The sequence below is a fragment of the Lucilia cuprina genome, chromosome 3 (genome assembly GCF_022045245.1).
Source record: "Lucilia cuprina isolate Lc7/37 chromosome 3, ASM2204524v1, whole genome shotgun sequence".
Taxonomy (NCBI): Eukaryota; Metazoa; Arthropoda; class Insecta; order Diptera; family Calliphoridae; genus Lucilia; species Lucilia cuprina.
In genome coordinates this window covers 56,997,468-57,016,726 of record NC_060951.1, presented here as the reverse complement: position 1 = coordinate 57,016,726, position 19,259 = coordinate 56,997,468, and the positions used below count along the sequence as shown (strand labels likewise).

At 26.4% G+C, this 19,259-nt stretch overlaps 1 protein-coding gene across 1 annotated transcript in view; it reads right to left on the bottom strand.

The window, feature by feature from the left end:
* Window positions 1-4,139: 4,139 nt before the first annotated feature.
* The window catches only part of LOC111681482 (protein roadkill), a 138,119-nt gene continuing 122,999 nt past the window's right edge, over window positions 4,140-19,259 (bottom strand). The window contains exons 3-4 of the mRNA XM_046947604.1: window positions 4,632-4,796; window positions 4,140-4,561 (exon numbers count right to left, since the gene is read on the bottom strand). Of these exons, the coding sequence (XP_046803560.1) occupies window positions 4,497-4,561; window positions 4,632-4,796 (230 nt within the window). The 3' untranslated portion in view covers window positions 4,140-4,496. The remainder of the gene's footprint in view (window positions 4,562-4,631; window positions 4,797-19,259) is intronic.

Below are 19,259 nucleotides of genomic sequence, written 5' to 3'. Positions count from 1 at the left end.
TAAAACGAATTTTTTCTTTATAGTACACACATTAAAATTTAAATATATATTTTTTCTTAATGAAATAAAATGTATTTAATAAAAACAAACAACATAAAATAATTATACACAGACCCGAATAAGATATTAAAAAATTTACATTTAAAATCGAAAAAGAAAATAAATAAAAAAACAAAAAATAATAAACTAAATTATTGCCAATTAGTATTTAGTTTAAATATCTCATTTTCATTTGTTTTTTTTTTAATTTTTTAATTTTAATTTGAAATAGATGAAAATTCAAAAAAGATGATTTTTATACTATTTTATATACTCGTACTGCTTAATTATTATTAGGTTTTATTATTAGTAATTACTATTACTATTATCATTATTATTAAGTTATTATTATAATTAATATTATGTTTTATCATTATTATTATTATTTAATTATTATAATTATTGATAATAATATGAGTTTATGTCTTGTTTGGTTTTTAAGAAGTTTTACGAAAAAGTATTTTTCCTTTTGTATGGATGTATGTTTTGTTTGTATGTTTCTCTTTTTGTTTTTACAAATTTCATGTTAATTCTTTGTTATCTGTTGGCTTTTGTTTTGTTTCCTTTTTTTCACTTTTATTTTTAATCAAGCAAATGTTTTTCTTATTATTTTTTTCTTTTGTTTAAAGCAAATTTTTAATCTTAATTACTTGTTTTATTATTATTATTATTATTATTATTATTATTATTATTATTATTGTTATTATAACTATTTTACCATATTAACTGTATATATTTGTTGTTTGTTTTATTTTAGTTTAGTTTTTAAAGTGGCTAGTATTTTCTTGTGGTATTATTTTTCATTTTCCATTTATTTATTTTTTCTTTTATTATTATTTCTTTTTAAGTTTTTTATTTCTTTAAAATCTTTTATTTAAAAAAAAGATTTAAATTTTATTTTGATTTTCATAAGTTTAAAATATCTAACAGATTTTCTTTTGTATTTGTTTGTTTTTACTTTTACTTCTTTATTTAACTTGTTTTAACAAAATTTTACTAATAAAATATAATTTGTTTCATGCTTTTAATTTTTTTTGTTTTGTGAAATAAAGCTGAAGAAAATGTAGAAAATATTGTAAAAATCTCCCGCAAAATTTAAACCATATTCAAGTTTGAATTTTAACTAATTTATTAGAAATTAATTTTTTCGAAAATCTATAAAAAAATTTTAAAATTAGAGCAAGCGAATAAAGTTTTAAAATTTTCGATATCAATTTTACCAGATCTATATAAAAATTTGGAACTGTTCTTTAATCACATAGTAATCTATAACTCGATAAGAATCTCCTTAAAATAGTATTATATTTAATCTTGTTGTAGTCTAGTCTATTGCTTGGTCTATAGTCTAGCCCACAAAAAAGTCTAGTCTATAGACTGATATAAAGTCTAGTTTATAGTCTATTGTATAGTATACAGTCTAGTAATTATCGACTATATATTAGATTATAGAGTAGAATAATGTCTAGTCTATAGTGTAGTCTATAGTTTAATCCAAAGTCTTATCTAGTCTATAGTCAAGTCTGTAGTCTAGTAAATGGCTTAGCCAGCAGTCTATAGTTTATTCTATAGTCTAATCTATAGTCTAGCCTATAGACGAGTCTATAGTCTAGCCTATAGACTAGTCTATAGTCTAGTCTATAGTCTAGTCTAGTCTAGTCTATAGTCTAGTGTATAGTCTAGTGTATAGTCTAGTCTATAGTCTAGTTTATAGTCTAGTCTATAGTCTAGTCTTAAGTCTAGTCTATAGTCTAGTCTATAGTCTAGTCTATAGTCTAGTCTATAGTCTAGTCTATAGTCTAGTCTATAGTCTAGTCTATAGTCTAGTCTATAGTCTAGTCTATAGTCTAGTCAATAGTCTAGTCTATAGCCTAGTCTATTGTCTATTCTTTAGTCTAGTCTGTAGTCTAGTCTGTAGTCTAGTCTGTAGTCTAGTCTGTAGTCTAGTCTATAGTCTAGGCTATAGTCTAGTCTATAGTCTAGGCTATAGTCTAGTCTAGTCTATAGTCTAGTCTGTAGTCTAGTCTATAGTCTAGTCTATAATCTAGTCTATAGTCAAGTCTATAGTCTAGTCTATAGTCTAGTCTATAGCCAAGTCTATAGTCTCGTCTATAGTCTAGTCTACAGTCTAGTCTATAGCCTAGTCTACAGTCTAGTCTATAGTCTAGTTTATAGTCTAGTCTATAATCTAGTCTATAGTCTAGACTATAGTCTAGTCTATATGGTAGTTCCATTTAAACATTTAGATAAAGTCAAACTTTGAACTCCATTGAAAAATTGAAGAGTGTTGCCGAAAAGTTGTAAATGAAATATTGTAAATTAATTCCATTTAAATTAAAAAGCATTTGCTCTCATAATAAATTAGAACTGATAAACTTAACCCCATTATTCAAAAAAAGATTGATAAAGATATTGATGGTTTTATAAGATAAACTTTGTATTTAAAATCAGCTTAATAAGCCATAAATTTATGAATACATGGGTTTGCACAAGTTAAATTATCACCACAATAAGTAATCATGTAGTTTCAGATTCTATTGTATAATTGCGGGAGGTTTTTTTAATTCAATTTTAAAACGCTTTTTAATTAATAAAATTATAATATGAATTAAATACCACAAATCTCTATGAATTGTGTAACAATTTGTTTGATGAAAATGTTTTTTTTTTTGTGTTTTATATAAATGTTATCGTGTTAATAATGGCAAATTTTGTTGTTGTTTTTCTTTTTTCATATAAATTTGTAATTTTTGTAATTATTTATTATTTAATAAGTGTGGTTGTTGTGTAAATACCAATATTATTGTAGTTGTTGTTTGTTTAGTAATTAAAACATGAAATAATTTAACATATTTGATTTTTATTTTGTTTTAAACTTTTTCCATAATTTTTTTATTTTTTTTTTTTGCAATAAACTCATTAAATCAATAACTTATCAATCAGTTGTGGTTTTACACATTTTCCTTTTAAACTTTATACAATTTTTTTTATACATATATCCTCCACTTATGGGGTTTTAGTGTAATTTGTTTTGTTTAAAATTAAAGGGGATTTAGAAATGAATCTGAATTTTAATTTCACCAAAAAAATTAGAACTTTTTCAAAAACCAACTAGTTCTAGAACTAGTGCAAACATAACCACTTCAGATTCTGAAACAACAACCTTTGAACTAGAGGTGTCGCCATTACTTCTGGAACCTGTTCCTCAAAACATTGTTCTCGTTCTTAAATACTTTTAAATTGTTTTCAAGAAACAAGTTCTTTGTTACACATTGCTACTTCTACTAGTTCAGTGGTTACGAAACTACTTCTTGGAATCAGTTGAAAAAAATTGTCGAAAAATTAATTGAAATATTTTAAATACTTTGAATTGTTATTCTAATAATTTGGCAGATAGGAATGTTTTAATTTTGCTCATTATTATTAACTCCAATCTTCTAATTCTAACCCCTTAATTAGTGGAGAATATATACAGATTCGGCCCAGCCGAATTTATTTCTTTTCTCTTAGTTTTATGTTCTCTTTGTTTTGTTTTTTTTAATATAATTTTAAATTTTTATATATATAATTTTTATTTTTGTTTTAAATTTTACTATTTATTTAAATTTTAAAAGGCTTAAAACATTTAAAAATAAATTTCAACATAATTATCTACATAAAATTGTTTTTGTTTGTATTTTTTTAAATATATATTTATTTAAGTTTATCTTTACTTTTTTTAATTCTTTCTCTTTTTTTAAATATTATTACACATTTTTTCTTTAAACATTTTAATAATTATTTTAGTTTTTTTTACCAGAAAAAAATTTGTTAAAATAATAATAATTAAAAAAATTCACATAAATATCTTAATTATTTAATAATAATAATTATAATAATATATAGTACATTCAATGAAATATATTTAAAACTAAATTAATAAATATTTATTTATTTACTTTATTTCAATTGTTTATTTAAATGTTTAAACCCTTAAAGCATTAGCTTCATTTTTTGTTGTTGTAATATTAATTAATTTATATATTTCTTTTGTAAATTCAATTATCTTTTTATTTTTTGTTAAATTTCTTATTAATTTTTATCGTATTTTAAATTTAAAAACATTTATGTTGTTTGCCTGTTTGTATGTAAATTGTAAGAGTGTGTATGTATTTTAAATATGTTTGCTGGTTGTTTGTTTGTATTGGTATGTAGTTTGTTGGTATTTGTAAGTTTACAGAACAAATGAAAGTTTTTTTTCTTCTTCTTTAATAATATTTTGCTAAATTTTTAAGGTTTTTATTTCTTAAATTTTTGTTTATTTTTAATATTATTGTTATGTTTTTCTTGTTTATTTTTTATTTAAATTATAAAATTGTTTTATAATTTATTTTATTTATATATGATTTTTATTAGTTTTTTTTTGTTTTTTTATTTTTAAATTTATAATTTCAAGCTAAATTCTAATGTCTATAATTTAGTTACAAAATACAGCAAGTCGTTGAACAGCATCTACTAGAACCACCTTTACTTTTTTGTCTTTGATCTGGAAAGAATATAAAAAATTTAGTGTTATATTTTTTTTAGTAAGTTATAGGATTAATTGCAATTTGTACCTTGTGAATTGGGTTCTGGCAAATTATCACGCGGTACTAAATGCATAACAGTCGTTTTGCCCAATGGTAGTCCCAGTGCACCCAGAGTGACATTACAATGTAAAAATCTACCCTGATAAATGAGACGCAAAATTTCAGCCTTAGAAACAGCCTCACGCTCCCAATCTGTAATTAGAAAAGAATAATAGAATGATAAATAATTTGATATATAGAATAGATAGATAGATAGATAGATAGATAGATAGATAGATAGATAGATAGATAGATAGATAGATAGATAGATAGATAGATAGATAGATAGATAGATAGATAGATAGATAGATAGATAGATAGATAGACAGATAGATAGACAGATAGACAGATAGACAGATCGATAGATAGATAAATAGATAGATCGATAGATAGATAGATAGATAGATAGATAGATAGATAGATAGATAGATAGATAGATAAATAGATAAATAGATAAATAGATAAATAGATAAATAGATAAATAGATAGATAGATAGATAGATAGATAGATAGATAGATAGATAGATAGATAGATAGATAGATAGATAGATAGATCTCCGGTCGTTCGTAGATACAATTGAAGTCTATAGCCGCCATAATATAATTTTAGAAATATTTCTTTCACTATAAATCGGTCTTTAAAATATATTTTTTTAAAATTTCTCTAAGTGTATTTGTTTATTTTTGCTACATTTGCTTTTATATGAAAATATGTACTTCTTTCTATTATTATTATTATTATTATTATTATTATTACTTTCTGTCTAGTAACGTCCAAGAGCTGTTTTTTACATATCGGTGGCATTTCACACACTCCAAAAGGATAACAAGTTAAATTGTTATTTGTTTTGTTAGAATAGCAAGAAAAAAAGCAAAACTAAACTGAAACATATTTTCCTGTTAAAAAAAAGAAAAAATTTCAACCAGCCGACCATTAGAACTCTGGTAAAGAACAAACCGACCGTGTTACAATAGAGGGTCCCACGACGATAATAAACTTGATAGCTACACAATTGCTATTGTATGTGTGTTAGTAGAGCAATGAAGAAAAAAAACTAAATATTTTTGTTGACTTTGTTTTATCATTCAACATAGCACCCAAACCAACCAATTCAAAAAAAAAAAAAAAAAAAAAAATCGCATTCTGAAATAAAATGTACAACAAAATTGATATGAAGTATGTATGTATGTAGTTGTTGTTTTTGTAGTAATAACATTTCTTTTGTCTAGCGAAATAAACAAAAAGGACTTTGACAAACGAAATGTGAATATTTAGAAGAGAGCGAGAGAGAGATATATAGAAAGGAAATATAAAGAGTAAAGGACTTTATATAAAACTAAAGTTTTAAAGGCAATGACGACTGTAGCAGATACGCACCCAGCTACTAGTAGTCTTGATAAAACAACACTATTTACTTGTGTTTTCCATTCATGATGATGATAGTAATAATACAATGAAGCAGCAACTTGAAACAGGACTATTTAATATTCATTTGTCGTTTACTAATGAAGGTGGCTGCTGCATTTGCCGCTCACTTATTGTGATTTATTTGCTACTAACAAACAAAGTAAAAATACATATACACCCACATATCTATGTTTATAGTTAAAGATAGAAAGGCTGGAGAACACAACTACCTTCATATCTAGGCAATCGTTTGTATCGTTTATACATTAGGAATGTCCTTTAAATTTATAAACTTTTCAAAGTTATTAAATGTTTTGTTATACGATATAAACAATCTACTTCAATATTGAACATTTTCCAAAACTATTCGTTGCATAAAATGTTCTATGGCCTAAATTTAAATTGAAATTTTATATAGAGATAGAAAGAAATTAAAATAGACTTTAAGATAATTGACAAGATCGGCAGCAGAGAGTTAAATTATTATCTAAATTATGTTTATAATTTTAAGGCTTCATGATAAATTTTTTACAGCTCTACAATAGAAAGACAATTTTCCGCCTACTAACACGCCAACAAAATACATGTTTTGATTCTCTTATTTTCACACAGATCTCAAAAGTTTATGCAATTTTTTTATTTTCTTGTTAAAAAAAAAACATTAATTTAAATTGATGGGCGTGTCAGTAGGCGGAAATATGTTTTTCTTTAAGAATTATGAAACTGCAGTATTTTTGGTCTTCCTAATATACACCGATGCATACAATTCCACATAAACTACTTTACACACTTAACCAGGATCATAATTTAAAAGGTGGGTGTCTCAAACAGATTTTTCCATATAAAAAAAAGTACAAGGAAACATGAACACTTGTGTCCTTAATATGTGTTAATGTCTGAACTTCTGTTTTATATGTTAACAATGTGTGTGTGTTTTTGTTGTTACTTCCCTATTGTTAAAATGTTTTTGTGCCGCATATTTTTACTAAATATGTATGTATAGGTTATTCTCCTATAAACTGAGCTTAAAAGATATATATATTTCCACTGTAGGAAAGAATTTTTAGTACTTCGCCGAAACATACAATCACACACATATAGGATCTTTATGAAATACAAATCTATAAAAGTGAATTTTTAGGAATTTTTTGTTCTCCAGTTGAAAATTTTGAATCTTTTGCGAAAGGATTTTTGGTACCTTCCTGAAACATTCAATCACATACATATATAGTTTTTTAATTGAATACAAATCTATAAAAGTAATATTCTACAGTTGAATATTATGAATCTTTTATAATATTGAAACTGGAAACCACAATTAAACATGGAGCCTTCATACTGATTGAATGTAAATTTATAAAAGGATGTTCTATGTACAGACAGGTTTTTCCTGTATTTAGAGAGAAATTGATAATTCAGTTTCCTTTTAAAAATATATATTTTTAGAAAATTATGAAAATAGTTAAATATGTTTTAAATGTTTAACTAACATTTTTATACCTTTACCACTTTAGTGGGGAGGGTACATTGGGTTTGTGCTTATGTTTGCAACGCACAATAATATTGGTCCTATACCTACCTTAAAGTATACCAATCGGCTCAGAATCATTTTCGATTTAGCTATGTAGGGTCCGTCTGTCCGTCCATGTAAACCTTGTAATCGAACTACAGGTGGCAATTTTGAAGATAATTCAATCAAATTTGGTACATGATCTTCTATTGTCCCAGGAACGAATACTATAAGATCGATCCATTATTTCACCTAGTCCCCATATAACTGAACCCCCGAATAGGTTTTGTAAACGCTATACAGGTCGCAATTTTGGAGATATTTCAATGAATTCAATGGCACATGATCTTCTATTGTACTGTAGATGAAGCCTATTGAAAATAAGTAACATCGGTGCATTATTTCACGCTTTCATACAATTGGACCGCCGAATAGGGCTTTTACTTATACTCGTTTGTCGACAAAAAACTGCAAAACCAAGTTCTATACAAGCCTTTATGACCCTCATGAACTCCATAATTATAGGGCTTCATTTGACCCTAGCCCTTATAAAAAAGCCCCCTTCAAAATTTGACTTAAATGGCCACAGTTTTATTCAACAATAAAGGGCTTAAGTATATCTGAGGCAAGCTACAATTCAACTTAAATGTTTTTTTATGAAAACTTAATCACATTTTACTTTTTGTAACAGGTGTAGGGTATTATAAATATATATACTTGTTTCTTTATAAATTTCTATTTCAGTTCACAAAAATGCCTTAAGTTAGTTTTGTTGTTTTTGTTTTATTTTGCTTTTACAATATTTTTGTTTTGCAAAATTATATCCACTTTTAGTAAAAGAAAAGAGTCCTTTAATGGTTGGGCGTGCAATAAAACATGCGAATTAATAGACCGTATGACACACGTACACAATTTTGTCTTTTTTGTGCCACTTTTTTTCTCCTAAAGATTTAGTTTGTTATTATGGTTGTTGTGTATAGCAGGTTTGTTTTTTTTATTTGCTGATTTGTTGTTAACTAGAAAAATGGCGTTTCATTTATAAAAAAACTGACCATTTCTTTGCTATTTCATTGCCTATATAGTTTTTGTTGTTGTTGTAATCTTTTGTTATTTAAATTGCTTTTAGCTGTATCTTCTCGGTTTTTTTTTTGGAAATTTTTGCCTAAAGAATATTTTGCAGGAAAAAAGTAACGCTTAAATGAATTTGAAGTAATTGCTGAAGTACGTGTTCGCAACAAAATATATATTTATGTGACAATGTTGTTAAATTTTTATAGAAAAAATTTAGGAATAAATCGCTATAGCAACAAATTGATTTTTAATTTATTCAAATTAATTGTTTAAATATTTTTAAAAGTTTACGTTTTAGAAAGGTAATTAATAAACAAAATGATTTTTTATAAACAAAAGCAATTTTTTTCACTGAAAAATGGAAAAAAAATTACAAAATATATTTTACAAAAGTTAATTGCTATTTAAGGGCTTCTCAAACCAAATGGGCGTATGTGGAATATTTAATTTTAATCATTTGTTAGGTAAACAGAGCGTATGTGGAATATTTTATAGGAATTGTTTATAAAGTATACGTAAAGTGACTAAAATATTGTTCAAGTGTTAATAATCATTTTTAGTTAGATCCACAGAATTTTTTGCAAAATATTTACACATGTATCAAATTTTGTGAAATTAGCTTAAATTAAAAGTTAAATACCATATGGTTGATCACACTAACTTTTAATTTCCTAACTGTTTTACTCTATTATTATTTCATTGATAAAAAATTGTAAATATCAATTTTCATCAATTTACAATATGGTCTTCCTTATCCTTTTCCTACCTGTCTGTAGGCAAATTAACTACATGCTGTACGTTAACTACACATTATCATATTAAACTAGCTTTAAGTAACACTCCCATGCTAACAAATGTTTATTTTTTTTGCTTCATTTTCCAATTAAATCAATTAACCTTAAGGTAATTGTTGTACATTTAACCACTACATATGTATGTATATGTTTATTTTGCATTTTTTTTGCCATATGCACAATTAAAACATTTAAAATTTACATTTTCTACGATTGATTAAACCTCCTTACAGCCACAACGTTTTAAACACATATTCTGTTCTGTCCATTAATATGTTACATCTTGCAATGTTTACAAACAATACATCAGTTGTTTACTTTAAGTTTTTTTTCTCATAATTATTCTCTGTATAAGACACTGGACAATGTTAAAAGGTTAAATTAAATTGCTACTACAGCAAACACCTTTGATGCTGTTATAACAATGACATCAACAACATCAACAACAGCAGTAAGAATAATGTCAATAAAACAAACAATAATAAATACTATTTATATCAAAACAATAACAACCATACAAATAAAATTCATGGTCTTGGTCGTTTTTTAGTGCATATTGTCGTCTATTTATGCATATGTCGTTTGTCATCAACATCAACCTCAACAAAAAATAACATTTTGCTTAAAGCAATGACAGCAACAATTGCAACAATAACAATAACATCATTATAACATGCAATTATATTGTATGAAAAATATTAACAACAATGACAACATACTTAAAAAAAGTCTTACTCACAACTAACACACATACATATGCATGTATATGTACTCTAGTGTTTACTTTTATAAAGCAGAGTACTCTATATTGTATTCTTCCTTGTAATAATAGTAATGGCTGACTAATAACTGGACTGTGGCACAATAATTACAACAAAACAAACATTAAAAAAAAACGTGTTTTAAAAAATAACATGTTGTTTGTTATGTATTTTTCCATTAGTGTGTATCAGGGATGGAAAATTCCAAATTATAATTGTTAACTTTTAGAAAATTGTTCATAGATTTGTTTATAGACTAAGTAGTCAATCGATTAGTCCCCAGCAAATGGGCAATGGCTTTCAATTGTAATTACTTACCTAACAACATACCTTTCAATTACTACTATACATCGCCTTGATTACATAGAAGTAGTCTAATAAGGTCTTAGTCATCTAGCCATCGATATACAACTCAGTGGACTACTCAGTCAAAGATACAAGGCGATATATAATAATCAGCACCGGCGGCGCAACCATTTTCGGTCGGCGGCTTATTATAAAAAATATAGGTGGCGCTGAATTGCTGCATTGATTATTATATTGAAAATTTTCTGTATAATAGTCTGTTATATAGATATAAACCAATCTCTATATAACTTTTCACTATTTTAATATTAGCACAATATACATGTGCGATTCCAATATTTATCAGCGGATATGTTAATGCCGGCTTAGCTTTTGAGTTGTAAGAAGCCGGCGGCGGCGCGGTCAATAGACTAGTCTATAAAATATTCAATAGACTAATCAATCATTGGACTACTCAATAGTCCAGCCATTTACTAATGCATAGTCCAGTCAGTAGACTGGTCCATAGGCCAATCAATAGACTGTATACTAATCAGACCATAGACTAATCAATTGACTAGTTCAAAAACTAATCACTGATTCATACGCCAGTCAATAGGCCAATCAATAGACCTATTCATAGAGTAGATGATAGACCAGTACAAAGTCCATAACCTACTCCATAGTCTGGACTAGTCCAATATACAACAATAAAAAACGCATTGGACTACTTAGTAGTCCAGTTAATGTAAAAATCCATAGTCCAGTTAGTAGACTGGTCCATAAACTAAGACGATTTGAGTCGTCTTAGTCTGGACTACTGAGTAGTCCAGTTAATGTAAAAATCCATAGTCCAGTTAGTAGACTGGTCCATAAACTAAGACGATTTGAGCCGTCTTGGCTTGTATCTCTGTACTCAGTAGTCTAGTCAATGTACTAAACCATAGTCCAGTCATTGGACTGGTCCATAAACTAAGACGATTTGAGCCGTCTCGGCTTGTATCTCTGTACTCAGTAGTCCAGTCAATGTACTAATCCATAGTTCAGTTAGTAGGCTGGACCAAAGATTAGTCAATAATCGTATCAATAGACTAGTCTACAGACTAGTGAATAGACTAATCCATAAACTAATCATTTGACCAGTTCATCGAATGGTATATCAGTCAATACACCTCTTTTTAGTCCAATCAAAAGACCAATCAATAAACTAGTATATATACTAATTAATTGACTAGTTCATAGCCTAATCAATAGAGTAGTGAATAGAATAGTTGTACATAATACATAATCCATAACCTACTCCATAGGCTAAACTATTAAGTATTCAATAGACTAGTTATTTGACTAAAACAAAGACTAGTTAATATATTTATATATTTATCAATTAAGTAGTCCATAGACAAAACAATATCTAGTCCATAGGTTAATCAGTAGACTATCCCATAGATTAGTTCATAGTCAATAGACTAGTTATTTTACTAGTACAAAGACTACTTAATATATATGTTTATAGATTTGTCAATTAAGTAATCAATAGACAAAACAATATCTAGTCCCTAGGCTAATCCCTAAACTAATCCCATAGATTAGTTCATAATCAATATTAAAAAGGCTATTAAATAGTTTTTAAGATTAGATTATAAACAATAGAAAAAGTAAAAATTTTTAAAAAAAAAATGTAATTATTTAAAAAAATTAAATTTTCCATCTCTGATGTAAGTTTTTATTCATGTTGTTGTATTATTTCTTTGTTTACTTTTGGTGCAATCATTTTCTGTTGTTGTTTTCTTTATCATTTACTGTTCAATGAATGTTTAATTAAAAACTATGTAAAACATTGACAAGCGTTCAAACAAATACATTTGTGGACATGTATGTTTGTTTAAGTTTGATTAGCTAGAAACAGATGAAAATGGACAAGATAATTGTAGATGCATATATATGTACATATATAAACATTGCAAAGGTGAATATTTACATATAAAATTATTATTATTATTATTATTATTATTTTTAGACATATTATAGAAACTATTGAAATGTTATGGTTAGCCATATTTTCTTTTCAAAATTTCACTTAAATTTCATTTACAAATAATATGTGTTATATGTATGTATTCCATGGGGTTAAATTCTCCAAACAATAGCAAAACACAATAATGTTGATCGGTCAGCCACAAATGAAATATGTGTTTAAATTATTTCTTAATAAATAATTAAACAATAAACCACCGAAACAAAACAATACCAACAACAGAATTCTATCAAACACATGATTGCCATAAAGACAAGATAATGGGATACAAATTTAAGAATTCGATGTACGATGTAAGTATTTATGTATGTATGTATGAGTGAAAAACGAGAGGAAAGAAAATAACAACATTAACATGCAGACAAACGGACGGACGGATGGACTGATGGATGTAATGTAAAATAAACCACAATAATAAGATGAAAATAAATAAAATACATACATACATACATACATATAATTAATTTACACAAGTACACACTTTATATTTACCAACAAACTCAAATTCATCTTACACTTATATATGTATGTGTAAATGTAATAAAATAATGTATGTTATTTACACACACAAACACACAAATAGACAATTTAAAAGATAAACAATAAAACAATGTAGAAAATAAAAAAAATTAAACAAACAATATTTACATGGATGTTACTACATTTACACACGCATACATACATTTATTTGCAACATGAAAGTAAGTACATGGGTAGTTTGAAAAAGCTTTTAGTTTGAAACAAACATTTTTATACGCATTTTATTAAAGTTATTTTATAATTTAATTAAAAGTCTTTTAACTATGTAACAAACAACTTTTTATATTAAATTCATGTTTTTGCATTATAAGTTTTTCATATTATAATAACATTTTCCATTGCAAAATTTTCTTAAATTTTTTTTTTTAAATTTACTTTTCATTTCACCCTCGTAATTAAAGTTTTTGTATATGCAATATGAATATGTAACACGCAAAACAGATGTGTGAAATGAATGGCAACAAACTTTACGCACTTGTACTTCATACTATCAAACCAGTCAACCATTCATTCATACACACGTCTATTCATCCATCCAACCATTCGTCCATTTAACTCACAAACAAAAAGAAGAAGAAAAAGAAAGAAAAAAACATCAACCAAACAAACATAAAGACAGACATTCCATCCATTAATAATACTGATGCTTTTTACATAAATATTTCTTATTTTGCTGTTGCTTTTACTTCTTTATAAAATATTTCGTTTCTATACGCTACACTATGTATAATAAGAAAGTTGTCTGAAGTAAGGTCTATCTATCTATCTATCTATCTATCTATCTATCTATCTATCTATCTATCTATCTATCTATCTATCTATCTATCTATCTATCTATCTATCTATCTATCTATCTATCTATCTATCTATCTATCTATCTATCTATCTATCTATCTATCTATCTATCTATCTATCTATCTATCTATCTATCTATCTATCTATCTATCTATCTATCTATCTATCTATCTATCTATCTATCTATCTATCTATCTATCTAACTAACTATCTACTTAAATAACCAAATAATAAATTACTGCCATTTTATGGGAGGTGTCATGCTCACTGTATCAAAGCGCCTAATTTAAACCCAAGTGTTCATAAGTAACTAACTAACTAAAGTTGTCGGCATAAAATCTCGAACTCTACATGTTTGTATGTGGGCGTGGCTCAAACTACATCTATGAAAAGCTGTAGGGAATTATATAGTTGAACTTCACCGATAAAAATATCTTATTTTTTTGTTGCTGTTGTTGTAGTTTGTTTTGTGTAACCATAAAATTCAATTAACATGCATTGCATGAAACATTATTTTGTTTTTTTTTGTTTTCATAATTGTTGTTGTTTTGTTGGCATTATTAGTTACTTACATACACTGACAGTAAAATAGAGCTACTGGACTGAGTAAAGTTTAAAAGAGGGGAATGACGATGTATAATCAATATTATTCTATTTTTAGTTGAAGTAGGTTTGTTTGTGGGTATTTAAGACGATTTGAAGAAAATGTCAAATCCTCATGTTGTTTTGATTGAATAAACTTATGCTGGGAATGTTAACTTTAAATGTCAAAGTTTATATTATTAGTTGTGAAATACTTATGTATTTTAAGAAGGATGATATTTAATTGCTTAATATTATTTATTATTATTTTTAAAACTTAATTTTGCAAAATTGAAAAAAAAAAACAGTTTCGCATATTTTTTTACAAGATTCTACTTGCCAAATGGATTTATACCATTTATTCTAAAGTAAAAATATGTAAATGGTTTTCAGAATAGTGAAATTACTTAAAATTTAGATTCGTTTGCTAAACATTCATGCAATAAATGAGTGTTATTATTATTTCAAGATAGAGTTAATCTATTTGACATTTATCTTCATATGTTTATGAACATGTATGTATGTGAATATTCAAGTCTTTGATTTAAATAAACATCCTGAATTTTTTGTGGATTTAAAACCACAACAAAGTAACCACACATAAAGTCACTTTCTCTTTGTAAAAATCTTTCTATGAATGCAGATTTACTACATATAAATTTTGTTGTAATTGCAACAAAAAAACAATACAATACAAATGCAAAAATAACAATAATAAGTTCGGAAATATACATACATATGTATATGTAAATGTACAGGATGTTTTTATAAAAACAATATGGCTGCTACTAGGCAAGAGCTTATGTACGAGGGTGGATTAAAAATAAAAGTATCTTATGATAATAAATAACAATTTTAAATTTACATTTACAAAACTTATTTAGACTTGTCTTTTATATCAACTCTTAATTTCACAAATTTTGTTGTTAAACCATAAACTAGTGGACAGCCAACTGGTTAACCTTTTGGACTACAACTCTACTCTTTTTGGTGGTTCATTTGTATTGCTTTGTTATTGTTTTTTTTTTTTTTTTTGTTTTATCTTCTTTTTTTGGGGATTTTCATTAAACCAAGCATTTAGACGTTTGTATGTAAAAATTTTATGGTTTGATATTTGTAAATTTTAATTAAAATAAAACATAGAAATGTAAAATAAAACGGGAAAAAAGAAATGAGTGAACCGCTAAATTTAAATGTTTATAAAAATATATATTTGTTGCTGTTGGTTGTTGTAGTTTTTATTTTGTAAAAGTTCCCGTTGGACGAATGGACAGACACTCGACCATGTCAAATTTGGTTTTAATTTCATTTTGTGTTAAATGCCTTTCTATACATTTGAAAACCCACATTAGTATTTTGTTTGCAAAATATATGTTGCTGTTTGTAAATTTTTAAAACTATTAAAAAATATTACGAAATTTAAAATTATTAAAAATATTTTAAAGTTACACAGCAAGAAAAACTGTATAATAAATTCAACTTTATTTTTCATAAATTCAGTCTACCGGTGCGTATGATTAATATTAATTTTGAATTATTACTAAAAATCACATTTTAAGTCAAGAATTTTGCAAATTTCAAATTGTTATTACCTAATAATAATTTTTTACCAATTTTTACATTTAGATCAATTAATTTTATTCAATTTAGTTCTTAACAATATTTCAAAATCAAAAAAATCGTTCGAAAATAAAATTTTCTATTAATCTCCCAAAAAAAATTTTGAACTATTTATTAACTTTTATTAATAACAACCATATGTATTACAAAATATATTATTAAATACATATGTATGTACATAGTTTTAAAATTGAAATTTTTTTTAAAATTTTATTGACCAACATTTTAAACTTTAATCATTAACATTAACAATGAAAGTAAATGTTTGTTAAAATATTTTTTTTTATAATTTTTTGTTTCAAGTGCTTGCTTTTACCTGCTGATTATATTTAATTATATCGTTATAAGGGGCCATTAAGATATTGAAACATTATGAGTTGTTGAAATATTGTTCAAGTGGTCGATAAGGTTAAAAATAATCGTCTAATTTATATATTAAATTATTGTTTATTTGGATGAAAAATGTCTTAAGTCAAAATATATGTTAAACACAAATTCAATCTGGAAATCATAAAACAAAAATCCAAAATTAAAACCAACTTAATGTGGAAATTAAAAAGGTACATAAATTATGCTGAAAAAGAAAAAGATTGTTGAAAGAATTTCTAACAAAAAATTTCTTCTAAAATGTTTGTATTTTTCTCTTAGAAGAACACATTCCCTCCCCCCTAAATATTTCATACATTGTACACAGAGATGATCTGGCTAGTTTCTTTTTCATTTCAGTATTCAGCAGTACGTGAATATGACGCCAATGTTAACGCCTTGAGTATCGTGTAAAAGTCATTCATTATTATGTATTAGTTGTTGTTGGCGTTGTAATTACATTTAATGACCAACGAAAACATTTGAACGACCGGTCGTCGTTCGGTAGGAAGGTGGGACTCTAATATTAATTTATACATTTAGACGGTCACTCGTTTGGATTCACTTCAAAATGTGCTAAACAACTGGTAGCAATAAAATTTTGTAGAGCGCCGTATTGTTTGGCTGACGTACTTGTTTTCTTTTAACATTTTAGACCTATTTTCGTTAGTTTGTGTTAGCATTTTGTATGTGTTTGAGAGAATTTATTTAATAAATTATTTCTCACGCATTCTTAGCAAAAAATTAAAACACAAACGACAACAATTATAATTTTTCAACATCAACATTTTGTTGTATTCCACAGGAGTGGAAGTGTGATAAAATCAGGGGTGGATGATTAGTAATCTATGTATCTACCTACCTACCTACCTACCTACCTATCTATCTATCTATCTATCTATCTATCTATCTATCTATCTATCTATCTATCTATCTATCTATCTATCTATCTATCTATCTATCTATCTATCTATCTATCTATCTATCTATCTATCTATCTATCTATCTATCTATCTATCTATCTATCTATCTATCTATCTATCTATCTATCTATCTATCTATCTATCTATCTATCTATCTATCTATCTATCTATCTATCTATCTGTTTATTATAAAAGTCGTAAATTATCAAGTTTTCCATCCCTGTTATAATTCATTGGGGAAACACACAAACACACTTACATACACTTTGCACATTCCTACATGAATGCTACATTTTAGTCAAGTTCAAAGTTGCAATTGTTTTGGCAACAATTTTAAACAATTTTTTTCGAAGCAATTTTATACAAAAATCTTGAAAAATAATTGCTACTTTAGTGTTATTATGTAATATATTTTGTTTGTTGTTAATCTTTTTGTATTTAAGGGAAGTGAATGTAATGTTTACTGGCATATAATTTAAAACAATTTAAGTTTAAAAATTTATTAATTTTTGTTTTAAAGTGTTTACACTTATTCGAAAATAGTTTTTAAAGATTAATTATGTTAAAGATAAAATATGTTTTGTTTTAAAAAAATAAGGCACACATTAAAGTTAAACTAAATATTAATATTTATTTTTTTCTATTTCTTGCTTTTTAATTATCAAAAGGTCAAATTATTTTATGAATTATTAAATGAATATATATACAAACTAAAGTTATGAATTTTGTCCCTTTGGATAAACCCAAATCATGTGTCACCTTCCCTTAAAACAAATTATATTTCTTGTAAAACTATGTCAACCGAACTCAGACACATATACTTACAACATTTTAAATAAAGACTTTTTAACGTTGTCATTGTTGTACTTGTTATTGTTGCTGCTGACACTCTTGTAAACAGCAATTAACCAAATAACAAAGAACAAAAAGAAGTATTGAACAAAAAACCAAAAGCTTAAAACCATCATCGAAAATTTTCATTCCAAATAAGACAAACAACCATCATAACAAGGGACACGAACGAATAAACGTTACAAAGGAAACAAGTAGAGATGCATACACATATGTTTAAACATGTACATCATTATGTCCCAGCTGATGTTTAAAAGGAGTAAATAATGTGTCCCTCTCAGTCAACATTTTTTCCAACTGCCAATATACTTGTTTGTACTTTGGTAATGCAGAGAGTAAGTAATTCGAATGGTTAGTGCCCTTAAGTAATGTAGATAGAAACCAATCGTCACTTGGGTGTATCCTGGTAATCTTTTGCTGTTTAAAGGAATACATTCGATTTTCCAAATTAAATTTTTACAGGCATATCACTACTTCTATGCGGTCAGTCCGTACTGCATGTTGGTGCGTTAATTTGTAAAACTATTGCTGGTATTACTACACAGAAATGCTATAGCAGTGGATTCATATGCAAATTGAGGTTATATAAAGTTTAACACTTTTGGATATTTTACACAACCACCAAATGTCAAATGACTGACAAACTAACAGACATACAATACAGTCAACCGTCTAACCCAACTCTCTCAACCTAGTTGACCGAAAAGTTTTATAATGACTGAAGACCATCAGAGTCACCAACAGCAGTACCATCATGAACATAAACATCGTCATCACCATCATCATTGTCAGCGTCATTATTATACTGGTTTTGTAAAAAGGTTTAATGGTTTTGTACTCAATATCCTTTCTACTTATTTGTACTTTATTTTCAACATGCAACTGCAACAACAAAAATAACAAAACATTTAAGTAAACTTTATTTGCTTCCTCTTCTCCTGCAACATGTAAATTGACACAATAGCACACATTGTCAGATATTTAAAAGAGCGCTTTCCTTTTTAATTTATCGACCAGATCACTGTCCAAACAATAATCTGAATTTTAGTTTAGATTTTCTATAGACTACACTAT